At 65.4% G+C, this 25,764-nt stretch overlaps 1 protein-coding gene across 1 annotated transcript in view; it reads left to right on the top strand.

Annotated features, from left to right (window-relative positions):
• PFAS (phosphoribosylformylglycinamidine synthase) overlaps window positions 1–25,417 on the top strand; it is a 39,626-nt gene extending 14,209 nt beyond the window's left edge. Inside the window, 21 exon segments of the mRNA XM_054173179.1 lie at window positions 478–609; window positions 1,797–1,925; window positions 2,560–2,633; window positions 3,558–3,720; window positions 4,534–4,595; window positions 5,426–5,587; window positions 7,639–7,688; window positions 7,690–7,753; window positions 8,596–8,727; window positions 9,794–10,024; window positions 10,943–11,123; window positions 12,930–13,013; window positions 14,116–14,271; window positions 15,989–16,088; window positions 17,075–17,237; window positions 18,029–18,231; window positions 21,019–21,136; window positions 21,640–21,754; window positions 22,408–22,551; window positions 24,405–24,557; window positions 25,045–25,417. Coding sequence (XP_054029154.1) covers window positions 478–609; window positions 1,797–1,925; window positions 2,560–2,633; window positions 3,558–3,720; window positions 4,534–4,595; window positions 5,426–5,587; window positions 7,639–7,688; window positions 7,690–7,753; window positions 8,596–8,727; window positions 9,794–10,024; window positions 10,943–11,123; window positions 12,930–13,013; window positions 14,116–14,271; window positions 15,989–16,088; window positions 17,075–17,237; window positions 18,029–18,231; window positions 21,019–21,136; window positions 21,640–21,754; window positions 22,408–22,551; window positions 24,405–24,557; window positions 25,045–25,388 — 2,960 coding nt within the window. The 3' untranslated portion in view covers window positions 25,389–25,417.
• The last annotated feature ends 347 nt before the right edge of the window (window positions 25,418–25,764 follow it).

The raw sequence follows: 25,764 nt of genomic DNA, 5'->3' as shown, positions 1-25,764 counted from the left end.
AGCCCCTCTGAGATCCTTCAAAGCTCTCTGAGCTCCCTCAGACCCCTCTGAGCCCCTGCAGAGCTCCTCCAGAACCCTTCTGTGCCCCTCCAGCCCCCTCTGAGCCCCCCCAGCCCCCTCTGAGCCCCTCCAGCCCCCTCTGAGCCCCCCAGGCCCTCTGAGCCCCTCCAGCCCCCTCTGAGCCCCCCCAGCCCCCTCTGAGCCCCTCCAGCCCCCTCTGAGCCCCCCAGGCCCTCTGAGCCCCTCCAGCCCCCTCTGAGCCCCCCCAGCCCCCTCTGAGCCCCTCCAGCCCCCCCTGAGGCGCGGCTGTGCCGCAGGCTACGCACTGCCGTGGGAGGACGCAGCACAGCCCCCCTTGAGCCCCCCCAGGCCCCTCTGAGCCTCCCCAGCCCCCCCTCAGCCCCCCCATCCCCCCCTGAGGCCCCCCAGCCCCCCCTGCTCCCCCCCAGCCCCCGCTGAGCCCCGGCTGTGCCGCAGGCTACGCGCTGCCGTGGGAGGACGCCGCCCAGCCGTACCCCGGGGCCCTGGCGCGGCCGCTGGAGGTGGCCATCGGCGCCAGCGACGGAGCCAGCGACTACGGCAACAAGTTTGGGGAGCCGCTGCTGGCCGGTGAGCACCCCCTGGGCACCCCTGAGCACCCCTGGGCACCCCTGGGCACCCCCTGGGCACGGGGGGAGGGGCCCTGAACAGCCCCTGGGTCAGGCCTCAGGCCTCAGCAGCTCCCTGAGGGGCCTCAGGAGCTCTGCAGCCTGCCCTGGGGTCCGGGCAGCTGCCGGGGGGGGAGGGAAGGAGCTCCAGGAGAAGGGCTCTAGATGCCCCCTGGAGCCCTCTAGATGCCCCCTGGAGCCCTCTAGATGCCAGCTGGTCCATCCCATGATCTCCAAGTAGCTCAAGGTGCCCCTTGGGGCTGAGCTGCTCGTGGGGCTGAGCTGCTCCTGGGGCTGAGCTGGGCCTGGGGCTGAGCTGCTCCCGGGGCTGAGCTGCTCCTGGGGCTGAGGTGAGCTGGGCCTGGGGCTGAGCTGAGCTGCTCCTGGGGCTGAGCTGGGCCTGGGGCTGAGCTGAGCTGCTCCTGGGGCTGAGCTGGGCCTGGGGCTGAGCTGAGCTGGGCCTGGGGCTGAGCTGAGCTGCGCCTGGGGCTGAGCTGGGCCTGGGGCTGAGCTGCGCCTGGGGCTGAGCTGCGCCTGGGGCTGAGCTGAGCTGCGCCTGGGGCTGAGCTGAGCTGGGCCTGGGGCTGAGCTGAGCTGCTCCTGGGGCTGAGCTGCGCCTGGGGCTGAGCTGAGCTGCTCCTGGGGCTGAGCTGAGCTGCTCCTGGGGCTGAGCTGAGCTGCTCCTGGGGCTGAGCTGGGCCTGGGGCTGAGCTGCTCCTGGGGCTGTGCTGCGCCTGGGGCTGAGCTGAGCTGCTCCTGGGGCTGAGCTGCGCCTGGGGCTGAGCTGAGCTGCTCCTGGGGCTGAGCTGAGCTGCTCCTGGGGCTGAGCTGCTCCTGGGGCTGAGCTGAGCTGCTCCTGGGGCTGAGCTGCGCCTGGGGCTGAGCTGAGCTGCTCCTGGGGCTGAGCTGCGCCTGGGGCTGAGCTGAGCCTGGGGCTGAGCTGGGCCTGGGGCTGAGCTGAGCTGCTCCTGGGGCTGAGCTGCGCCTGGGGCTGAGCTGAGCTGCTCCTGGGGCTGAGCTGCGCCTGGGGCTGAGCTGAGCTGGGCCTGGGGCGGGGCTGAGCTGCGCCCGGGGCTGAGCTGCTCCCGGGGCTGGGCCGGGCCGGGCCGGGGGCTGGGCCGGGCCTGGGCTGAGCCTGGCTGTGCTTAGGCTTCGCCAGGTCGTTCGGGCAGGCGGTGCCGGGGGCGGGGCGCAGGGAGTGGCTGAAGCCGATCATGTTCAGCGGGGGGCTGGGAGCCATCGAGGACCTGCACCTGCGCAAGGAGGCTCCGGAGCCAGGTCAGACCCCCGGGGACCGCCCCCCCGGCCCCGCCCGGCCCCTCCCGGCCCCTCCCCCCCCACCCCCCAGTGCCCCCCCCCCTGAGCCTCCCGACCCAACCTCGGCAGCTCCAAACCCCCCCTTGGACTCCCAAACCTTCTCCCCCCAGCCCCTCCAAGCCCCCCAGATCCTCCCTGGGACCCCCAAACCTTCTCCCCCTCCCCCTCCAAGCCCCCCAGATCCCCCCTGGGACCCCCAAATCCCCCCTGGGACCCCAAATCTTCTCCTTCTCCCTGGGACCCCCAAACCTTCTCCTTCTCCCCCTCCAAGCCCCCCAACCCCCCCCCGGGACCCCCAAACCTTCTCCTTCTCCCCCTCCAAGCCCCTCAAACCCCCCCTGGGACCCCCAAACCTTCTCCCCTTCCCCCTCCAAGCCCCCCAAATCCTCCCTGGGACCCCCAAACCCCACCTGGTACCCCCAAACCTTCTTCCCCTCCCCCTCCAAACCCCCAAATCCCCCCTGGGACCCCCAAACCTTCTCCCTCCCAGCCCCTCCAAGCCCCCCAAATCCCCCCTGGGACCCCCAGATTGCCCCTGGGACCCCCCCAGCTCCCCCCCATCTGTGCCTGGGGGTGTCCCCCCTGTGCCCCCCAGGGATGCTGGTGGTGAAGGTGGGAGGCCCTGTGTACCGCATCGGCGTGGGGGGAGGGGCAGCCTCCTCCATCCAGGTACCCGGGGGGGGGAGGGGGAGGGGGAGGGGTGTGTGTGGGCGGGGGAGGGGGGGTATGGGCCCCCCCAAATCTACTCCCTGGGACTCTGAATTCCACCCCCCCGCCTTTGGGGATCCCCAAATCCTCTCTGGGCTCCTCCCCAGAGCACCCCTGGGACCCCCACAGCCCCTCCTGGGACCCCCAAAGCCCCTCCTGGGACCCCCAAAGGCCCCCTGGGACCCCCAAATCCCCTCTGGAACCCCCAAATCCCCTCCCCCATCCCCTTTGGGCCCCCGAAAGCCCTCCTGGGACCCCCAAATCCCCTCTCCCATCCTCTTTGTACCCCCAAATCCCCTCTGGGACCCCCAAATCCCCTCCCCCATCCCCTTTGGGTCCCCCAAAGCCCTCCTGGGACCCCCAAATCCCCTCCCCCATCCCCTTTGGGACCCCCAATTTTCCCTTGGGACCCCCAAATCCCCCCTGGGACCCCCAATTCTCACCCCCAGACCCCCAAGTTCCCCCTGAGGCACCCCCAAATCCTCTCTAGGACTCCTAAATCCCCTCCCGGGACCCCCAAATCCCCTCCTGGGACCCCCAAATCCCCTTCCCCATCCCCTTTGGACCCCCAAATCTCCTCTGGGACCCCCAAATCCCCTCCCCCATCCCCTTTGAGACTCCCAAATGCCTCCTGGGACCCCCAAATCCCCTCTGGGACCCCCAAATCCCCTCCCCCATCCTCTCTGGGACCCCCAAAGCCCCTCCTGGGACCCCCCAAATCCCCTCCCCCATCCCTTTTGAGACCCCCAAATCCCCTCTGGGCCCCCCAAATCCCCTCCCCCATCCCCTTTGAGACCCCCAAATCCCCTCTGGGCCCCCCAGATCCCCTCCCCCATCCCTTTTTGGGGGGGGTCCCCAACCTGCCTGTGCCCCTGGCTGCTGCAGGTGCAGGGGGACAATGCAGAGGAGAGAGACCTGGGGGCTGTGCAGAGGGGGGACCCCGAAATGGAGCAGAAGATGAACAGGGTCCTGAGAGGCTGCATCGAGGCTGGGGGGGGGCAGCTGAACCCCATCTGCAGCATCCACGACCAAGGGGCTGGGGGCAATGGTAAAGGGGGGGGGGACCCAGTGGGGGGAGTGGAGGGGGTTGGGGACATTGGGGGGGAGTGGAGGAGGCTGGGGGACATGGGGGGGTGGGGCAGTCAGGGGGGTTGGAGGCATTGGGGACATGGGGGGGAGGGGTCAGTGAGGGAGGTGGGGGGGGATGGGGGTGAGTGTTAGGGGTAGGGTTAGGGGGATTGAGGATGAGGGAGGTGGGATTGGGGTGGGGTGGGGTCATAGGGGGTGAGGGAGGTGGGGGGATGGGATTGGGGGGGTGAGTGGGGGGATTGGGGGTGAGGGGGGTGGGGGGGTGGGATGGAGGGGGGTGGGGGGATTGGAGGTGAGGGTGGGGGGGGTTGGGGGATTGGGGGTGAGGGAGGTTGCAGGGTGGGGGATTGGGGTGAGGAAGATGGGGGTAGGGGATTGGGACTGAGGGTGGTGGGGGAGTGGAGGGATTAGGGGTGAGAGAGGTTGCAGGGTGGGGGATTGGGGTGAGGTGGGGGTTGGGGGATTGGGGGTGAGAGAGATGGGGGGTGGGGGGATTGGGGGTGGGGGGTGGTAGGGGGAATGAGGGGGGGGGGTTAAGGGGTTTGGGGTCATTGGGGGGGAGTTGCCTTTGGGGGGGCCTGGGGGGTTGGGGACATTGGGAGGGTCAGGGGGGTTGGGGGCACGGGGAGGGACAATGTGTGGGGGGTGGGAAGATTGAAGACATACATAGGTGTGGGGGAGACCTTGGGGAGAGGGTTAAAGACATTGGAGGGGCTTGGGGACATTGTGGGGGTGTCCTCAACCTGCCCTTCCCCCCTCCCCCCCCCCCCAGGCAATGTGCTGAAGGAGCTGAGTGAGCCTGCAGGAGCTGTCATCTACGCCAGCCGCTTCCAGGTGCTGCTGCCACTGGCCCCAGATGGCCCCAAATGACCCCAGATGGCCCCAGATGGCCCCTTCCTGTCCCCTAGGGGTTCCCCTGCAGTCCCCTTCCTGTCCCCTAGGGGTCCCCCTGCAGTCCCCTTCCTGTCCCCTAGGGGTCCCCCTGCAGTCCCCTTCCTGTCCCCTAGGGGTCCCCCTGCAGTCCCCTTCCTGGCCCCTAGGGGTCCCCCTGCAGTCCCCTTCCTGTCCCCTAGGGGTGCCCTTGCAGTTCTCCTCCTGTCTCACATCCTCTGCTTCCCTTGTCCCCTTCGCATTCACTTCTCCCTCTCCCCTCCATGTTCCCTTCTCTCTCCCCTCCCCAACCTCCCCCTCTCCCCTCCCTCTCCTCTCCCCTTCCCTCTCCCCTTCCTCTCCCTTCTCCCTTACCCTCTCCCTCTCTCCCCTCTTCCCTCTCTCCTTTCCTCTCCCCTCCTCTCTCCCCCTCCACTCTCCCCCTCCCCTTCCCTCTGCCCTCTCCCCTTCCCTCTCCCCTTCCCTCTCCCCTTTCCTCTCTCCTTCCCTCTCCCCTTTCCTCTCCCTTTCCCTCTTCCCCCTCCCTTTCCCTCTCCCCTCCCTTTCCCTCTCCCCTCCCTTTCCCTCTCCCCTCCCTCTCTCCCCTCTTCCCTCTCTCCTTCCCTCTCCCCTCTCCCTTTCCCTCTCCCCTCCCTCTTTTCCCTCTCCCCTCTCCCCTCCCTCTTTTCCCTCTCCCCTCTCCCCTCTCCCCTCTCCCCTCTCCCCCTCCCTCTCCCCCTCCCCCTCCCCTCTCCCCTCTCCCCTCTCCCCTCTCCCCTCTCCCTTCCCTGCAGCTGGGGGACCCCACGCTGAGCCTGCTGGAGCTGTGGGGAGCGGAGTACCAGGAGTCCAACGCGCTGCTGGTGCGGCCCCAGGGGCTGGGGCTGCTGCGGGGCCTGGCCGCCCGCGAGCGCTGCCCCCTCAGCGTGGTGGGCAGCATCAGCGGCCGGGGCAGGGTGAGACAGCGCCCCCTGGGCAGGGCACCGCCCCCGGGCAGGGCACCGGCACCTGGGGAGGGCATCGGCACCTGGGAGGGCACAGCGCCCCCTGGGCAGGGCACCGCCCCCGGGCAGGGCACTGGCACCTGGGGAGGGCACCGGCACCTGGGGAGGGCACAGCGCCCCCTGGGGATGGCACCGCCCCCAGGCAGGGCACCGGCACCTGGGGAGGGCATTGGCACCTGGGGAGGGCACAGCGCCCCCTGGGGATGGCACCGCCCCCGGGCAGGGCATCGGCACCTGGGAGGGCACAGCGCCCCCTGGGCAGGGCACCGCCCCCGGGCAGGGCACTGGCACCTGGGGAGGGCACCGGCACCTGGGGAGGGCATCGGCACCTGGGAGGGCACAGCGCCCCCTGGGGATGGCACCGCCCCCGGGCAGGGCACCGGCACCTGGGGAGGGCACCGGCACCTGGGAGGGCACAGCGCCCCCTGGGCAGGGCACCGCCCCCGGGCAGGGCACTGGCACCTGGGGAGGGCACCGGCACCTGGGGAGGGCACCGGCACCTGGGGAGGGCATTGCCACCTGGGAGGGCACAGCGCCCCCTGGGGATGGCACTGTGCCCCCCGGGCAGGGCACCGGCACCTGGGGAGGGCATCGGCACCTGGGGAGGCACAGCGCCCCCTGGGGATGGCACCGGCACCTGGGGAGGGCATCGGCACCTGGGGAGGGCACTGGCACCTGGGCAGGGCACAGCGCCCCCTGGGGAGGGCACCGACACCTGGGCAGGGAACTGGCACCTGGGAGGGCACAGCGCCCCCTGGGGAGGGCACCAGCACCTGGGAGGGCACTGACACCCCCTGGGCACTGACACCCCCTGGGGAGAGCCTGGGGACATGGAGATACCATGGGGACAGCTTGGGGGATGTGGAGATGGCCTGAGGATGGCCTGGGGACAGCCTGGGGACAGCTTGGGGACAGCCTGGGGACAGCTTAGGGACAGTTTGGGGACAGCCTGGGGACAGCCTGGGACAGCCTGGGGACAGCTTGGGGACAGTTTGGGGACAGCCTGGGGACAGCTTGGGACAGCCTGGGGACAGCCTGGGGACAGCCTGGGGACAGCCTGGGGACAGCTTAGGGACAGCCTGGGGACAGCCTGGGACAGCCTGGGGACAGCCTGGGGACAGCTTAGGGACAGCCTGGGGACAGCCTGGGACAGCCTGGGGACAGCCTGGGGACAGCCTGGGGACAGCTTAGGGACAGCCTGGGGACAGCTTGGGGACAGCCTGGGGACAGCCTGGGACAGCCTGGGGACAGCCTGGGGACAGCTTGGGGACAGCCTGGGACAGCCTGGGGACAGCTTGGGGACAGCCTGGGGACAGCCTGGGGACAGCTTGGGACAGCCTGGGCACAGCCTGGGCACAGCTTGGGGACAGCCTGGGGACAGCCTGGGCACAGCCTGGGCACAGCCTGGGGACAGCTTGGGGACAGCCTGGGGACAGCCTGGGACAGCCTGGGGACAGCCTGGGACAGCTTGGGACAGCCTGGGGACAGCCTGGGGACAGCTTAGGGACAGTTTGGGGACAGCCTGGGGACAGCCTGGGGACAGCTTGGGGACAGCTTAGGGACAGCCTGGGGACAGCTTGGGGACAGCCTGGGGACAGCTTGGGGGAGGTGGAGATAGTTTTGAAGCTCCTGGGGGTGGTTTGGAGCTCCTGGGGGTGGCTGTGGAGCTCCTGGGGGTGGCTGTGGAGCCCCTGGGGGTGGCTGTGCAGCTCCTGGGGGTGGCTGTGGAGCCCCTGGGGTGGTTTGGAGCTCCTGGGGGTGGCTGTGGAGCTCCTGGGGGTGGTTTGGAGCTCCTGGGGGTGGCTGTGCAGCTCCTGGGGGTGGCTGTGGAGCTCCTGGTGGTGGTTTGGAGCTCCTGGAGGTGGCTGTGGAGCCCCTGGCGGTGGCTGTGCAGCTCCTGGGGGTGGTTTGGAGCTCCTGGGGGTGGCTGTGGAGCTCCTGGGGTGGTTTGGAGCTCCTGGGGGTGGCTGTGGAGGTCTCAGCCGCTGCTGCCCCCTCCCCAGATCGTGCTGGTGGATGACCTGAAGAGCCCTGTGCCTGAGGGGGGGGTCCCACGAGGGTCTGCCCACCCCTGTGGACCTGCAGCTGGAGTGGGTGCTGGGCAAGATGCCTCGCAAGGTCAGCTGCCCCCGGGGGCTCCACAGGCCTCCAGGGGGCAAAGAGGGAAGGTCCCAGGGGGGAGGCAGGGGTGGAGACCACCCAGGGGGGGTTGGAGACCACCCAGGGGGGCTGGAGACCACCCAGGAGGGGTTGGAGATGTCCATGGGGCTGGAGACCACCCAGGAGGGGTTGGAGATGTCCATGGGGCTGGAGACCACCCAGGGGGGCTGGAGATGTCCATGGGGTTGGAGACCACCCAGGGGGGGTTGGAGATGTCCATGGGGTTGGAGACCACCCATGGGGGGTTGGAGATGCCCATGGGGCTGGAGACCACCCAGGAGGGGTTGGAGATGTCCATGGGGCTGGAGACCACCCAGGAGGGGTTGGAGATGTCCATGGGGTTGGAGACCACCCAGGAGGGGTTGGAGATGTCCATGGGGCTGGAGACCACCTGGGGGGGTTGGAGATGTCCATGGGGTTGGAGACCACCCAGGAGGGGTTGGAGATGTCCATGGGGCTGGAGACCACCCAGGAGGGGTTGGAGATGTCCATGGGGCTGGAGACCACCCAGGAGGGGTTGGAGATGTCCATGGGGCTGGAGACCACCCAGGGGGGCTGGAGATGTCCATGGGGCTGGAGACCACCCGGGGGGGTTGGAGATGTCCATGGGGTTGGAGACCACCCGGGGGGGGTTGGAGATGTCCATGGGGTTGGAGACCACCCGGGGGGGGTTGGAGATGTCCATGGGGTTGGAGACCACCCAGGGGGGGTTGGAGATGTCCATGGGGCTGGAGGCCCCCTGGTGGTGCTGGGAGCTGCCTGCTGAGGCCTCCCCTCCTCTGGGCTCTCCTCCCCCCCAGGAGTTCCTGCTGCAGCAGTCGGCTCCTGTCCTGCGGCCGCTGGAGCTGCCCCAGGACCTCCAGGTGCTGCAGGCCCTGGACAGGGTCCTGAGGCTGCCAGCGGTGGCCAGCAAGCGCTACCTGACCAACAAGGTGACCCCCTGCTGACCTCCTGACCTCCTGACCTCCTGCTGACCTCCTGACCCCCTGCTGACCTCCTGCTCTCCACCTCCTGCTGACCTTCTCCTGACTTCCACCTCCTGCTCACCACCTCCTGGTGACCTTCTGACCTCTACCTCCTTGTCCCCTCCTTGCCCCCCAGGTGACCTCTTTGTCCCCTGGGTGACCTCCTTGTCCCCTCCTTGGCCTCCTTGTTCCCTGGGTGGCCTCTTTGTCCCCTGGGTGTCCTCCTTGCCTCCTGGGTGACCTCTTTGTCCTCTGGGTGACCTTCTTACCCCCTCCTTGGCCTCCTTGCCCCCTGGGTGACCTCCTTGTCCCCTCCTTGGCCTCCTTGCTCCCTGGGTGTACTCCTAGCCCCTTGGCTGAGCTCCTTGCCCTTTGGGTGGCCTCTTTGTCCCCTTCTTGGCCTCCTTGCTCCCTGGGTGTCCTCCTAGCCCCCTGGGTGTCCTCCTTGCCCCCTGGGTGACCTCTTTGTCCTCTGGGTGACCTTCTTACCCCCTCCTTGGCCTCCTTGTCCCCTGGGTGATCTCCTTGCCCCCTGGGTGACCTCCTTGTCCCCTCCTTGGCCTCCTTGCCCCCTGGGTGACCTCTTTGTCCTCTGGGTTACCTCCTTGTCCCCTCCTTGGCCTCCTGGCCCCCCGGCTGCGCTCCTGGCCCCCCAGCTGCGCTCCTGGCCCCCCAGGTGCCCTCCTAGCCCCCCGGCTGCGCTCCTGGCCCCCCAGCTGCGCTCCTGGCCCCCCAGGTGCCCTCCTAGCCCCCCGGCTGTGCTCCTGGCCCCCCAGCTGCGCTCCTGGCCCCTCAGGTGCCCTCCTAGCCCCCCAGCTGCGCTCCTGGCCCCCCAGGTGCGCTCCTAGCCCCCCAGCTGCACTCCTGGCCCCCCAGGTGCCCTCCTAGCCCCCGGCTGCGCTCCTGGCCCCCCGGCTGCGCTCCTAGCCCCCCAGCTGCGCTCCTGGCCCCCCAGGTGCCCTCCTAGCCCCCCGGCTGCGCTCCTGGCCCCCCGGCTGCGCTCCTAGCGCGGGGCTGTGCCGCTGTGCCGCAGGTGGACCGCTCAGTGACGGGGCTGGTGGCGCAGCAGCAGTGCGTGGGACCCCTGCACACCCCTCTGGCCGACGTGGCCGTGGTGGCCCTGTCCCACTGGGACACCCTGGGGGCGGCCACCTCGCTGGGGGAGCAGCCAATCAAAGGGCTGCTGGACCCCGCCGCCGGCGCCCGATTGGCTGTGGCCGAGGCCCTCACCAACTTGGCCTTCGCCAGGATCACTCAGCTCAAGGTCAGGGGCGGCCCCCCCGTCCCCCGTCCCCCTACACCCCCAACTCCCCCCCCCAATGGCCCCCACCCCCTTTACCCCCCCAACACCCCCCCCTCTTACCCCCCCAGCCCCTATTGCCCCCAACCCCCCCCCTTCATGGCCCCCCATGTCCCCAACCCCCACAACCCCCCCACCCCCTTCCACCTCCCAAGCCCCCTAGCCCCACCCCCACCCCCAAGATCTCCTCTTCCCCTCACTCCCCTTGCTCCCAGCCCCCCAATCCCCCCCCAGTGCCCCCCCAGCCCCTCCACTCCCCAATGCCCCCCCAAGATCCCCTTCCCCCCTGTCCTCCCCATCCCCCATTGCCTCCAACGCCCCAGTATCCCCAACCCACGCCCTCCCCGGCCCCCCTCCATTGCCCCCAACCCCCAGTATCCACGCCCCCCCCCCCATGGCCCCAAACCCCTTCTAGCCCCCAAGACCCCCCTCCCCTCACCCCTAATATCCTCTCCCCCCCCAGCCCCTCCACTGCCCAATGCCCCCCCAAGATCCCCTCCCCCCCGTCCTTCCCATCCCCCATTGCCCCCAACCCCACAGTATCCCCAACCGCCCTCCCCATGGCCCCCAGCCCCTTCCAGCCCCCAAGCCCCCCTCTCCCCCAATATCCTCTCCCCCCCTCACCCCTCCTTCCCCCCCCACCCCCCAATGCCCCCCACCCCTCCTAATGTTCCCAATGTCCCAACCCCCCCCATGGCCCCCCTCTCCCCCAACTCCCCCCAACCCCCTCCCCCCCAATGCCCCCTGCCCCCCAATATCCCCTCCCCCCCAGCCCCCCTGCACCCCCAGCCCCCCCACCCCCACATCTCCACCTTCCCATTGCCCCCAACCCCCTCTCTCTACTGACCCCCCCTCCCCCCCCCCCCCCATCCCCCCCTGCAGGATGTGAAGTGCTCAGGCAATTGGATGTGGGCAGCCAAGGGCGGGGCCGAGGGCGGGGCCCTGCTGCAGGCCTGCAAGGCCTTGGTGGAGCTGATGAAGGCCCTGGGGGTGGCCATCGATGGGGGCAAAGACTCCCTCAGCATGACAGCCAGGGTGGGCACCCAGACTGTCATGGCACCAGGTGGGTGAAGGAGGAGGAGGGGGAGGAGGGGGGCAGGACGAAGGGGAGGGGGAGGGGCCAGACGGGGAGGGGGAGTGGGAGGAAAGGGGAGGAGAAGGAAGGAGGAGGAGGAAGGGGAGGAGGAGAGGGACGGGAAGGAGGAGGAAGAAGAGAAGGATGGAGAAGGAGGAAGAAGAGGAGAAAGATGGGGAGAAGGAAGAGAAAGAGAAGAAGAAGGAAAAGGAAGAGGAGAAGGAAGAGGAGAAGAAGGAGGAGGAGGAGGAGAAGGAGGAGGAGAAGGAGGAGGAAGAGGAGGAGAAGGAGGAGGAGAAGGAGGAGGAGGAGGAGGAGAAGGAGGAGGAGAAGGAGGAGGAGGAGGAGGAGGAGGAGGAGGAGAAGAAGGGGAAGGAGGAGGAGGAGAAGGAGAAGGGGAAGGGAGAAGGGAGAAGGAGAAGGAGGAGGAGGAGAAGAAGGAAAAGGAAAAGGAGAAGGGGAAGGGAGAAGGAGAAAGGAGAAGGAGTAGGAGAAGAAGGAGAAGGAGAAGGAGGAGGAGGAGAAGGAGAAAAGAAGGAAAAAGAAAAGGAGGAGGAGGAGGAGAAGGAGGAGGAGAAGAAGGAAAAGGAGAAGCAGAAGGAGGAGGAGAAGGGAGAAGGGAGGAGAAGGAGGAGGAGGAGGAGAAGGAGGAGGAGAAGGAGGAAAAGAAGGAAAAGGAAAAGGAGAAGGAGGAGAAGGGAGAAGGAAAAGGAGGAGGAGGAGGAGAAGGAGGAGGAGAAGGAGGAAAAGAAGGAAAAGGAAAAGGAGAAGGAGGAGGAGGAGAAGGGAGAAGGAGAAGGAGAAGGAAGAAGGGAGAAGGAGAAGGAGAAGGAGAAGGAGGAGAAAGAGGAGAAGGAGGAGGAGGAGAGAAGGAAGGAGAAAGAGAAGGGAGAAGGAGAAGGGAGAAGGAGGAGGAGGAGAAGGGAGAAGGAGAAGGGAGAGGGGAGAAGGAGGAGGAGGAGGAGGAGAAGGAGGAGGAGAGGGAGAGAAGGAGGAGGAGAAGGGAGGAGAAGGGAGAAGGGAGGAGAAGGAGGAGGAGGAGGAGAAGGAGGAGGAGAAGGAGGAAAAGAAGGAAAAGGAAAAGGAGAAGGAGGAGAAGGGAGAAGGGAGAAGGAAAAGGAGGAGGAGGAGGAGAAGGAGGAGGAGAAGGAGGAAAAGAAGGAAAAGGAAAAGGAGAAGGAGGAGGAGGAGAAGGGAGAAGGAGAAGGAAGAAGGGAGAAGGAGAAGGAGAAGGAGGAGAAAGAGGAGAAGGAGGAGGAGGAGAGAAGGAAGGAGAAAGAGAAGGGAGAAGGAGAAGGGAGAAGGAGGAGGAGGAGAAGGGAGAAGGAGAAGGGAGAGGGGAGAAGGAGGAGGAGGAGGAGGAGAAGGGAGAAAGGAGGAGAAGGGAGAAGGAGAAGGAGGAGGAGGACAAGGAGGAGGACAAGGAGGAGGAGAAAAGGAGAAGAAGGAAAAGGAGAAGGAGGAGGAAAGGAGGAGGAGGACAAGGAGGAGGAGAAGGGGGGAGGAGAAGGGAGAAGGGAGGAGAAGGAAAAGGAGGAGGAGGAGAAGGAGGAGGATAAAAAAAGAGGAAGGGAAGGAGGAAAAGGAGAGAAGAGAAAGCAGAGGAGGAGGAGGAAGGCTGTGGGTGGCACCAGGAGGGGTTGTGGTGGCATCAGCAGCAGCATGAGGTCATGGTGCCCCTTGGGTGCCTCTGGGGCCCCTTTGGTGACCTTGGGTACCCCTTGGTGACCTTTGGTGACCTTGGGTGCCCCTTGGTGACCTTGGGTGCCCCTTGGGTGCCCTCTTGCCCCCCAGGCACCATCGTGGTCTCGGCCTACGCCGTCTGCCCGGACATCACTGCCACTGTCACCCCTGACCTCAAGTGTCCCCAGGGCCAAGGTCAGTGCCCCCCAGTGGCTGCTGGGGTGCCCCTGGCAGGGCTGGGAGGGACCTTGGGCACCCAGAACCTGCTCAGGGAGGACCTAGAACCAACCCCAGAAGGGTTTTGAGGGACCTAGAACCAAGCCTTTGAGTTTGAGGGACCTAGAACCAAACCTTGAAAGGTTTGGGGGTGTTGGAGAGACCTAGAACCAGCTCAGGAAGGGTTTGAGGTCACTTGAGGGACCTAGAACCAGCCCTTGGGGCTGTTGGGGTTGTTGGAGGGACCTAGAACCAGCTTGGGAAGGTTTTGGGTTCACTTGAGGGACCTAGAACCAGCCCTTGGGGGTGTAGGGGGGACCTAGAACCAGCTCAGGAAGGGTTTGAGGTGACCTCAAATACCTAAATCCAAACCATGAAGGACCTAGAACCACCCCAGGAAGGTTTTGGGGTCACTTGAGGGACCTAGAACCAGCCCTTGAGGTTGTTGGAGGGACCTAGAACCAGCTCAGGAAGGGTTTGAGGTGACCTCGAGGGTCTAGAACCTTCTCATGAGGGACTTGGAACCACCCCAGGAAAGAGTTGGGGGCACTGGAGAGACCTAGAACCAACCCCCGAAAGGTTTTGAGGGACCTAGAACCTTGGGGACCTTATATTTTGGGGTGCCCTCAATTTTGGGGTGAATTTGGGGGCTTTTGGGGCCAGGTTTTGGGGTGCTGAGACCCCCCTGGGATTTTGGGGTCCCCCCAGAGCCCCTCCATGGATTTTGGGGTCCCTCAGGAGGGTTTTTGGGGTGCCCAAGGGTCTGGGGTGTGGTTGGGGGCCCCTTGGGGGCCTTTCTTTTGGGGTGCCCTCAGTTTTGGGGTGAATTTGGGGGCTTTTGGGGTCAGGTTTTGGGGTGCTGAGACCCCCAGGGGATTTTAGGGTCCCCCCGGAGCCCCTGCATGGATTTTGGGGTCCCTCAGGAGGGTTTTTGGGGTGCCCAAGGTTGGGGGCGAGGTGCCTGAAGCTGGCACCGTGGGGACCTTTCTTTTGGGGGTGCCCTGAGTTTCGGGGTGAATTTGGGGGCTTTTGGGGTGGTTGTTTTTGGGGGGTGCTGAGGGAGCCCCCTGGGGTCCCCCAGGAGCCCTGCTGTGGGTGCACCTGAGCCCAGGGAAGCATCGGCTGGGGGGCACCGCCCTGGCCCAGGTCTTCTCCCAGCTTGGGGACTGCTGCCCGGACCTGGAGTCCCCCCAGGGGCTGGCAGCAGCCTTTGGGGTGACTCAGGAGCTGCTGAAAGGTGAGGGGGGACGGGGGGGGGAGAGATGTGGGGGGAGAAAGGGGGAGCTGGGGTAAAAGATGGGGGGTTGGGGTGAAAAAGGGGGATTTGGGGTGAAAAAGGGGGATTTTGGGTTAAAAATGGGGAATTGGGGTGAAAAAGGGGGGTTTGGGGTAAAAAGGGGATTTGGGGTGAAAAAGGGGGATTTGGGGTAAAAGATGGGGGGTTGGGGTAAGAAAAGGGATTGGGGGCAGGGGGGGAAGGGATGGAGGGGGGAAGGGGGAAAATTGGGGGGGGAGGGGATTGGGGGGGAAGGGATTGGGGGGGAAGGGATTTGGGGTGAAAAAAGGGGATTTTGGCTAAAAAATGGGGGGCTTGGGGTGGGAAAAGGGATTGGGGGCAGGGGGGGAAGGGATTTGGAGGAGGAAAGGGGGAAAATTGGGGGGGAAGGGATTGGGGGGAAGGGATTTGGGGTGAAAAAGGGGGATTTTGGCTAAAAAATGGGGGGCTTGGGGTGGGAAAAGGGATTGGGGGCAGGGGGGGAGGGATTGGGGGGGGAAGGGGATTTGGGGGAAAAAAAGGGGAGTCTGGGGTGGAAATTGGGGATTTGGGGTGAAAAATGGGGAATTGGGGTGAAAGATGGGGGGTTGGGGTGAAAAATGGGGAATTGGGGTTAAAAAGGGGGATTTTGGGTTAAAAATGGGGAATTGGGGTGAAAAAGGGGGATTTGGGGTGAAAAAGGGGGATTTGGGGTCAAAGATGGGGGTTGGGGTGAAAAATGGGGATTTGGGGTTAAAAAAGGGAGTTTGGGGTTAAGAATGGGGATTTGGGGCTAAAAAGGAGGGTTTGGGGTAAAAAATGGGGGTTGGGGTTAAAAATGGGGGTTGGGGTGAAAAATGGGGAATTGGGGTGGAAAATGGGGATTTTGGGTAAAAGATGGGGATTTGGGGGTAAACCCAGGGATTTGGGATTAAAAAGGGGGAATTGGGGTGAAAAATGGGGATTTGGGGGAAGGAAAGGGAGTTTGGGGTAAAAAATGGGGGGGTGGGGTGAAAAAGTTGGGGTTTGAGGTAGAAAAAGGGAGTTTGGGGTGAAAAAGGGGGATTTGGGGTTAGAAATGGTCACCTTTGGGTGCCCCTGGGGTGCCCTTGGGTGCCCTTGGGTGTCCTTGGGTGACCTTTGGTGCCCCTGGGGTGCCCTTGGGTGCCCTTTGGGTGCCACTGGGGTGCCCTAGGGTAACCTCGGGTGCCCTTTGGGTGCCCTTTGGGTGCCCTTTGGGTGCCCTTTGCTGCCCTGGGGGTGCCCTTGGGTGACCTTTGGTGCCCTTTGGGTGCCCCTGGGGTGCCCTTGGGTAACCTCGGGTGCCCTTTGGGTGCCCTTTGCTGCCCTTGGGGTGCCCTTGGGTGCCCATTGGTGCCCTTTGGGTAACCTTTGATGCCCCTGGGGTGCTCTTGGGTAACCTCAGGTGCCCTTTGGGTGCCCTTTGCTGCCCCTGGGGTGCCCTTTGGTGCCATTTGGGTGATCTTTGGTACCCCTGGGGTGACCTTTGCTGCCCCTGGGGTGCCCTTGGGTGCCCTTTTTTGCCCCTGGGGTGCCCTTTGGTGCCATTTGGGTGATCTTTGGTACCCCTGGGGTGCCCTTTGCTGCCCCTGGGGTGCCCCCGGGTGCCCTTCGGTGGCCCCTGGGTGCCCTTGGGAGCCCTTGGGTGACGGCTGGCCGCCCCCTTGGGTGTGCCCAGAGGGGGTGCTGGCGGCAGGCCACGACGTGAGCGACGGCGGCCTGCTGGGCTGCCTGCTGGAGATGGCCTTCGCCGGCAACTGCGGCCTGCAGGTGGACATCAACCAGGGCCCCGGCGACGCCTCCCGTGAGTCCAGCCCCCAGGGCGCCCCCAGCCCGCCCCAGGCTGCCCCCAGCCCACCCTGAGCCCACCCCAGCCCGCCCCAGCCCACCCCAGCCCGCCCCCAGCCCGCCCCCAGCCTGCCCCCAGCCCGCCCCAGCCCGCCCCAGCCCACCCTGAGCCCACCCCAGCCCGCCCCAGCCCGCCCCCAGCCCGCCCCCAGGCCACCCCCAGCCCTCCCCCAACCAGCCCCAGCCCGCCCCCAGCCCGCCCCCAGCCCGCCCCAGCCCGCCCCCAGCCCACCCCAGCCCGCCCCCAGCCCGCCCCCAGCCTGCCCCCAGCCCGCCCCCAGCCTGCCCCCAGCCCACCCCAGCCTGCCCCCAGCCCGCCCCCAGCCTGCCCCCAGCCCACCCCAGCCCGCCCCAGCCCGCCCCCAGCCCTCCCCCAGCCCGCCCCCACTCCACCCCCAGGCCACCCCCAGCCCGCCCCCAGCCTCCCCCAGCCTCCCCCAGCCTCCCCCAGCCCTCCCCCAGCCCTCCCCACCCCTCCCCCAGCCTCCCCCAGCCCGCCCCCAGGCCACCCCCAGCCCTCCCCACCCCTCCCCCAGCCCTCCCCCAGCCCGCCCCCAGCCCGCCCCCAGCCCTCCCCCAGCTCCTGTCCCCCAGCTCCCGTCTCCAGTGTCCCCAGGGTGTCCCCAGGGTGTCCCCAAGGTGTCCTGAAGGTGTCCCCAAGGTGTCCCCATGGTGCTCCTGTCCCCCAGCTCCCATCTCCAGTGTCCTCAAGGTGTCCCCAGGGTGTCCCCAAGGTGTCCCCATGGTGCTCCTGTCCCCCAGCTCCCATCTCCAGTGTCCTCAAGGTGTCCCCAGGGTGTCCCCAAGGTGTCCCCATGGTGCTCCTGGCCCCCAGCTCCCATCTCCAGTGTCCCCAGGGTGTCCCCAAGGTGTCCCCAGGGTGTCTGCCCCTTGTCCCCAGCCTGTCCCCTCTGTGTCCCCTCCCTGCTGTAGCCCTGGCCCTGCTCTTCTCGGAGGAGCCTGGGCTGCTGCTGGAGGTGCCCAGGGCCAGCTCGGAGGCCACCTGCCGCCGCTTCCAGCAGCTGGGGGTCTCCTGCGTCCCCATCGGCCACAGCGGCCCCCAAGGCCCCCAGGCCCTGGTGAGGGCACAGCAGGGGCAGGCCTGGGCCACCAGGGGGCGTTGGGTGGTCTCCAGGGGGTGTAGGGTGGCCACCAGGGGGCAGTGGGTGGATAGCAGGGGGCATTGGGTGGCCATCAAGTGGTGTGGGTGGCTACCAGGGGGCATTGAGTGGCCACCACGGGGCATTGGGTGGCCGTCAAGTGGTGTGGGTGGCTACCAGGGGGTGTTGAGTGGCCACCAGGGGCGTTGGGTGGTCACCAGGGGGTGTAGGGTGGCCACTAGGGGGCATTGGGTAGCCACCAGGGAGTGTGGGGTGGGCACCAAGGGGTCTGGGTGGCCGTCAAGTGGTGTGGGTGGCTACCAGGGGGCATTGGGTGGCCACCATGGGGCACTGGGTGGTCACCAGGGGGTGTAGGATGGCCACTAGGGGGCATTGGGTAGCCACCAGGGAGTGTGGAGTGGGCACCAAGGGGCATTGGGTGGACACTATGGGGTGTTGGGTGACCACCAGTGGGCAGTGGGTGGCTACCAGGGGGCATTGGGTGGCCATCAAGTGGTGTGGGTGGCCACCAGGGGGCGTTGGGTGGTCTCCAGGGGGTGTAGGGTGGCCACCAGGGAGTGTGGGGTGGTCACCAAGGGGCCTGGGTGGTCACCAAGGGGCCTGGGTGGCCACCATGGGGTGTTGGCTGGCCACCATGGGGCGTTGGGTGGCCAGCAGGGGGCACTGGGTGGCCAGCAGGGGGCACCGGGCGCCCCCCCGGCGGCGCTGCCCGGGCTGGGTGCCCACTGCCGGCGTCCCCCCGGCCGCAGGTGCGGGTGGCGGTGCGGGGCAGGGAGGTGCTGCTGGCCCCCGTGGGCGAGCTGAGAGCCACCTGGGAGGCCACCAGCTTCCAGCTGGAGAGGCAGCAGACAGCCCTGGGCTGCGTGGCCCAGGAGGAGGCCGAGCTGCCCAGCCGCCGCGGGCCCAGCCTCAGCCTCACCTTCGACTACCTCCAGGAACCCCCGCTCCTCAGGCACCTGGGTGAGGGCAGCAGGCTGGGGGCACCGGGGGGGCACCTTGGAGGGCTTGGAGAAGCTGGGAGGAGGTGGAGGAGTGTGGAGGGATGGAGGGGCTTGGAGGGGTGGAGGAGTTGGAGGGGTGGAGGAGCTTGGAGGGGTGGTGGAGTGGAGGAGTTGGAGGGATGGAGGAGCTTGGAGGGGTGGAGGGGTGGAGGGACTTGGAGGGGTGGAGGAGTTGGAGGGATGGAGGAGTTGGAGGAATGGAGGAGCTTGGAGGGGTGGAGGGGTGGAGGAGCTTGGAGGGATGGAGGAGTTGGAGGGATGGAGGAGCTTGGAGGGGTGGAGGACTATGGAGGGGTGGAGGAGTGTGGAAGGATGGAGGAGCTTGGAGGAGTGGAGGAGCTTGGAGGGATGGAGGAGATTGGAGGGGTGGAGGAGCTTGGAGGGATGGAGGAGCTTGGAGGGGTGGTGGGGTGGAGGAGTTGGAGGGATGGAGGAGCTTGGAGGGGTGGAGGGGTGGAGGGACGTGGAGGGGTGGAGGAGTTGGAGGGATGGAGGAGTTGGAGGAATGGAGGAGTTTGGAGGGGTGAAGGAGCTTGGAGGGATGGAGGAGCTTGGAGGGATGGAGGAGTTGGAGGGATGGAGGAGCTTGGAGGGGTGGAGGGACTTGGAGGGGTGGAGGAGCTTGGAGGGGTGGAGGACTATGGAGGGGTGGAGGAGTGTGGAAGGATGGAGGAGCTTGGAGGAGTGGAGGAGCTTGGAGGGATGGAGGAGATTGGAGGGGTGGAGGAGCTTGGAGGGATGGAGGAGCTTGGAGGGGTGGAGGAGCTTGGAGGGATGGAGGAGCTTGGAGGGATGGAGGAGCTTGGAGGAGTGGAGGAGCTTGGAGGGATGGAGATTGGAGGGGTGGAGGAGCTTGAAGGGGTGGAGGAACTTGGAGGGATGGAGGAGCTTGGAGGGATGGAGGAGCTTGGAGGGATGGAGGAGCTTGGAGGGGTGGAGGAGCTTGGAGGGATGGAGGAGCTTGGAGGGGTGGAGGGGCGGAGGAGCTTGGAGGGGTGGAGGAGCTTGGAGGTATGGAGGAGTGTGGGGAGATGGAGGAGCTTGGAGGGGTGGAGGAGTTGGAGGGGTGGAGGAGCTTGGAGGGGTGGTGGGGTGGAGGAGTTGGAGGGATGGAGGAGCTTGGAGGGGTGGAGGGGCGGAGGGACTTGGAGGGGTGGAGGAGTTGGAGGGATGGAGGAGTTGGAGGAATGGAGGAGCTTGGAGGGGTGAAGGAGCTTGGAGGGATGGAGGAGCTTGGAGGGGTGGAGGGGTGGAGGAGCTTTGAGGGATGGAGGAGTTGGAGGGATGGAGGAGTTGGAGGAATGGAGGAGTTTGGAGGGGTGAAGGAGCTTGGAGGGATGGAGGAGCTTGGAGGGGTGGAGGGGTGGAGGAGCTTTGAGGGATGGAGGAGTTGGAGGGATGGAGGAGTTGGAGGAATGGAGGAGTTGGAGGAATGGAGGAGCTTGGAGGGATGGAGGAGCTTGGAGGGGTGGAGGGGTGGAGGAGCTTGGAGGGATGGAGGAGTTGGAGGGATGGAGGAGCTTGGAGGGGTGGAGGGACTTGGAGGGGTGGAGGGACTTGGAGGGATGGAGGAGCTTGGAGGGGTGGAGGACTATGGAGGGGTGGAGGAGTGTGGAAGGATGGAGGAGCTTGGAGGAGTGGAGGAGCTTGGAGGGATGGAGGAGATTGGAGGGGTGGAGGAGCTTGGAGGAGTGGAGGAGCTTGGAGGGATGGAGATTGGAGGGGTGGAGGAGCTAGGAGGGGTGGAGGAGCTTGAAGGGGTGGAGGAACTTGGAGGGATGGAGGAGCTTGGAGGGATGGAGGAGCTTGGAGGGATGGAGGAGCTTGGAGGGGTGGAGGGGCGGAGGAGCTTGGAGGGGTGGAGGAGCTTGGAGGGATGGAGGAGTGTGGGGAGATGGAGGAGCTTGGAGGAGTGGAGGAGCTTGGAGGGATGGAGGAGTTGGAGGGATGGAGGAGTTGGAGGAATGGAGGAGTTGGAGGAATGGAGGAGCTTGGAGGGATGGAGGAGTTGGAGGGATGGAGGAGTTGGAGGAATGGAGGAGCTTGGAGGGATGGAGGAGCTTGGAGGGGTGGAGGGGTGGAGGAGCTTGGAGGGATGGAGGAGTTGGAGGGATGGAGGAGTTGGAGGAATGGAGGAGTTGGAGGAATGGAGGAGCTTGGAGGGATGGAGGAGCTTGGAGGGGTGGAGGGGTGGAGGAGCTTGGAGGGATGGAGGAGTTGGAGGGATGGAGGAGCTTGGAGGGGTGGAGGGGTGGAGGAGCTTGGAGGGATGGAGGAGCTTGGAGGGGTGGAGGGACTTGGAGTGGTGGAGGGACTTGGAGGGATGGAGGAGCTTGGAGGGGTGGAGGACTATGGAGGGGTGGAGGAGTGTGGAAGGATGGAGGAGCTTGGAGGAGTGGAGGAGCTTGGAGGGATGGAGGAGATTGGAGGGGTGGAGGAGCTTGGAGGGGTGGAGGGGTGGAGGAGCTTGGAGGGATGGAGGAGCTTGGAGGGGTGGAGGAGCTTGGAGGAGTGGAGGAGCTTGGAGGGATGGAGGAGTGTGGGGAGATGGAGGAGCTTGGAGGGGCGGAGGAGCTTGGAGGCGTGTGGAGGGCTGGAGGACTGGAGGTCCTGAGGGTCATGGGGGCCTTGGTGGCCATGGAGGCCTCGGGGGTGGTGGAGCTCTGCAGGCTCTCTGGAGGCCTGGGTGGCCGTGGGGGAGGCCTTGGCTGCTGCAGGGGGGGAGGGTGCAGGAGGAGGTTGATGTCCCCCCCGCTGCCCCCAGAGGTGCCAGGGCCGCGGGTGGCAGTGCTGCGGGAGGAGGGCAGCAACGGAGACCGGGAGATGGCCTCAGCCTTCTGCATGGCAGGATGCCAGGTGAGACCTCAGCCCTCCCCAGCCCTCCCCAGCCCTCCCCAGCCACCTCCAGCCCTCTCCAGCCACCTCCAGCCACCTCCAGCCCTCCCCAGCCCTCTCCATCCCTCCCCAGCCACCTCCAGCCCTCTCCAGCCACCTCCAGCCCTCCCCAGCCACCTCCAGCCCTCTCCAGCCCTCCCCAGCCACCTCCAGCCCTCCCCAGCCCTCTCCAGCCCTCTCCAGCCACCTCCAGCCCTCCCCAGCCATCTCCAACCTTCTGCAGCCACCTCCATCCCTCCCCAGCCACCTCCAACCCCCTCCAGCCACCTCCCACCGCCTCCAGCAGGTCCCAGAGCTCCAGAGCTCCATCTCCTGGTGACCCCAAGCTCCATCTCCCATCCCCTGCTGGCCCCAAGCTCCATCTCCCACCTCCTGGTCCCCCCCATAGCTCCATGTCCACATCTCCTGGTGGCCTCAGAGCTCCACCTCCCCAACCCCACCCAACCCCTCTGAGATGTCTGCAGGTGTGGGACCTGACCACTGAGGACCTCTGCTCTGGCTCTGCCACCCTGGATGGCTTCAGAGGTTTGGTCTTCGTTGGTGGCTTCAGCTACGGAGATGTCCTGGGCTCAGCCAAGGGTGAGGACCTCCCAGGGACCTCCTCCACCACCACCACCCCCTGAGGGCCACATCTCAGGGGGGGTTGGGAGCACCTCAGAAGGCTTTGAGGGTCTCCATGAGTTGGGGTCTCCTTGGGTTGGGGTCTTCATGGTGGGTTGGAGGTGGCCATGGTTGGGGTCTCCATGGGTTGGGGTCTCCTTGGGGTCCTGGGCTCAGCCAGGGGTGAGGACCACCTGGGGACCTCCTCCCCCACCCAGGTCTTCCTATTTTGGGGTCCTGGGGAGGGGGGTCCCTATTTTAGGGGTGCTGGTGGGGAGGCCCCATTGGGGAAGGTCTTCCTATTTTGGGGTCCTGGGGAAGTCCCCTGGTTTTAGAGGTCCTATGGTGTGGTCCCATGGTGGGGCTGTCCCTATTTTGGGGTGCTGGGGGGGGTCTCCATTTGGGGGTCCTCCTATTTTAGGGGTCCTGTGGTGGTGTCCCATTGGGGGGGGGTCTCTATTTTAGGGGTCCTGGGTGGGGGTCCCCATTCAGCATCTCTCCTACTTTGCTATCTTGGGGGGAGGGGGAGGGGGGGGGGGGAGAGAGAGAGGGAAGGGCCTCACTTGAGTCTCCATTTTGGGGTCCCCTCACCTTTTGATGCCCCCCCTCTGGTTTTGGGGTGTCCCCCCCAGGCTGGGCGGCTGCCGTCCGCTTCCACCCCAGGGTTGGAGCTCTGCTGGAGAGGTTCCGGCGGCGTCCGGACACCTTCAGCCTGGGCGTCTGCAACGGCTGCCAGCTGATGGCGCTGCTGGGCTGGGTGGGGCCGCAGCCAACTGGTGAGTACTGGGCGGGGCTGGCACTGGGCTTGGGTTGGGAGAGTTGGGTTGGGTTGGGTTGAGTTGGGTTGGACTGGCTTGAGTTAGGTAAGGTTGGGTTGGGTTGAGTTGGGTTGCGCTGAGTTGAGTTGGGTTGAGTTGGGTTGGGAGAGTTGAGTTGGGTTTAGATGGGTTCAGAGAGTTGAGTTGGATTGGACTGGCCTGAGTTAGGTTGGGTTGGACTGCCCTGAGTCAGGTAAGGTTGGGTTGGGTTGAGTTGGGTTGTGCTGAATTGAGTTGGGTTGAGTTGGGTTGGGAGAGTTGAGTTGGGTTGGACTGGCTTGAGTTAGGTAAGGTTGGGTTGGGTTGGGTTGGGCTGAGTTGAGTTGGGTTTAGATGGGTTGGGAGAGTTGAGTTGGGTTGGACTGGCCTGAGTTAGGTTGGTTTGGACTGGCTTGGAGTTAGGTAAGGTTGGGTTGGGTTGAGTTGGGTTGGGAGAGTTGGGTTGGACTGGCCTGAGTTAGGTAAGGTTGGGTTGGGTTGAGTTGGGTTGCGCTGAGTTGAGTTGGGTTGAGTTGGGTTGGGAGAGCTGAGTTGGGTTGGACTGGCTTGAGTTAGGTTGGGTTGGACTGGCTTGAGTTAGGTAAGGTTGGGTTGAGTTGGGTTGGGCTGAGTTGAGTTGGGTTTAGATGAGTTGGGAGAGTTGAGTTGGGTTGGACTGGCCTGAGTTAGGTTGGGTTGAACTGGCTTGAGTTAGGTGAGGTTGGGTTGGGTTGAGTTGGGTTGGGCTGAGTTGAGTTGGGTTTAGATGGGTTGGGAGAGTTGAGTTGGGTTGGACTGGCCTGAGTTAGGTTGGGTTGGACTGGCTTGAGTTAGGTGAGGTTGGGTTGAATTGGATTGGGAGAGTTGAGTTGGGTTGGACTGGCCTGAGTTAGGTTGGGTTGGACTGGCCTGAGTTAGGTAAGGTTGGGTTGAGTTGGGTTGGGCTGAGTTGAGTTGGGTTTAGATGAGTTGGGAGAGTTGAGTTGGGTTGGACTGGCCTGAGTTAGGTTGGGTTGAACTGGCTTGAGTTAGGTAAGGTTGGGTTGGGTTGAGTTGGGTTGGGCTGAGTTGAGTTGGGTTTAGATGGGTTGGGAGAGTTGAGTTGGGTTGGACTGGCCTGAGTTAGGTTGGGTTGGACTGGCTTGAGTTAGGTAAGGTTGGGTTGAGTTGGATTGGGAGAGTTGGGTTGGGTTGGACTGGCCTGAGTTAGGTTGGGTTGGACTGGCCTGAGTTAGGTAAAGTTGGGTAGAGTTGGATTGGGTTGGGAGAGTTGAGTTGGGTTGCAGTGGCTTGAGTTAGGGTTGGGTTGAGTTGGATTGGGTTGGGCTGAGTTGAGTTGGGTTTAGATGGGTTGGGAGAGTTGGATTAGACTGGCTTGAGTTAGGCAGGGTTGAGTTGAGTTGGATTGGGCTGAGTTGGGTTGGGAGAGTTGAGTTGGGTTGGACTGGCTTGAGTTAGGTAGGGTTGGGTTGAGTTGGATTGGGTTGGGCTGAGTTGAGTTGGGTTGAGTTGAGTTGGGTTGGATTGAGTTGGGTTGAGTTGGGTTGGGTTGAGTTGAGTTGGGTTGGATTGAGTTGGGTTGAGTTGGGTTGGGTTGAGTAGAGTTGGGTTGAGTTGGGTCACCTGTGGTGGGGTCCCTGGTTTAGGACCACCCTGAGGAGGGGTCCCTGGGGGGCATCCCTGGGTTAGGACCAACTGAGTGGGGGTCCCTGAAGGGTCTCTGGTTGGGGAGGGTTGGGGGGCTCCCTGGGTGGGCTGTGGCTGGGGGGATGTCACTTTTGGGGGGGGTCCTCGTGTCTGTGGTTGACTTTTCTCTTGGGGGGGCTGGGCAGAGCCTGGGGGCCCCCCCGCGGTGGTGCTGAGCCCCAACCTCTCCGGGCGCTTCGAGTCTCGCTTCGTGGCCGTCAGGGTGGAGCCAGGGCCTGCCCTGATGCTGAGGGGCATGGAAGGATCCTGCCTCGGCGTCTGGGTGGCACACGGCGAAGGTGGGCACCGGGGGGGCACTGGGGGGGCACTGGGAGGAGAGGGAGGGGGATGGGAGGAGAGGGAGGGGGATGGGAGGGGACTGGGAGGAGAGGGAGAGGACTGAGGGCCTTGGTAGTGAGAGGGCACTGGGAGGGGACTGGGAGGAGTGGGAGGGGAATGGGAGGAGTGGGAGGGGGATGGGAGGGGAATGGGAGGAGAGGGGGAGGACTGAGTGCCTTGGAAGTGAGAGGGGACTGGGAGGAGTGGGAGGGGGATGGGAGGGGACTGGGAGGAGTGGGAGGGGGATGGGAGGGGACTGGGAGGAGTGGGAGAGGGACAGGAGGGGAATGGGAGGAGAGGGAGAGGACTGAGGGCCTTGGAAGTGAGAGGGCACTGGGAGGGGACTGGGCCCCACGCTGCCCCCCACTCCCCCTCCAGCCCCCCCCCCCCTCCTCCTTGCCTTTCCTCTCCCCCCCTCCTTCCCAACTCCTTCCCGCTCCGCCCCAGGCCGGTTCCAGTTCCGGGACCCTGCCTTGCTGGGGGCAGCCCTGGAGGGGTCCCTGGTGCCGCTGCGCTACGCCGACGACGCAGGAGCTCCGACCACCTCCTACCCCCTGAACCCCAACGGCTCCGCGGGCGGCGTGGCCGCCCTCTGCTCGCCCTGCGGCCGACACTTGGCCCTCATGCCCCACCCCGAGCGGGGAGTCCTCTCCTGGCAGTGGCCTTGGTGGCCGCCGGCCTGGCCCGAGCCCCGGGCGGCATCTCCGGAGGGGCTGAGGGTTGCCCCTTGGCTCAGGATGTTCCAGAACGCGGCCGAGTGGTGCCTGAGGTATCCTCAGGGGCAGTGCTGAGGGGGGAGCAGCAGGGGACCCAAAGGTAGACTTGATGGACCTCCAAGATTGACCTCTTGATGGACTTGACCCCTTGGTGGACCTCCAAGATTGACCTGACCCAAGGATGGACCTTCAAGATTGAGCTCTTGATGGACTTGACCCAAGAATGGACCTCCAAGATTGACCTGTCCCAAGGATGGACCTCCAAGATTGAGCTCTTGATGGACTTGACCCAAGAATGGACCTCCAAGACTGACCTCCAAGATTGACCTGTCCCAAGGATGGACCTCCAAGATTGACCTGACTCAAGAATGGACCTCCAAGATTGACCTTTTGATGGACTTGACCCCTTGGTAGACCTCCAAGATTGACCTGACCCAAGGATGGACCTTCA

This window comes from Dryobates pubescens, chromosome 25, assembly GCF_014839835.1.
Source record: "Dryobates pubescens isolate bDryPub1 chromosome 25, bDryPub1.pri, whole genome shotgun sequence".
Taxonomy (NCBI): Eukaryota; Metazoa; Chordata; class Aves; order Piciformes; family Picidae; genus Dryobates; species Dryobates pubescens.
Note: the sequence above shows the minus strand (reverse complement) of the source record. Positions and strands in the feature narration are given on the sequence as shown.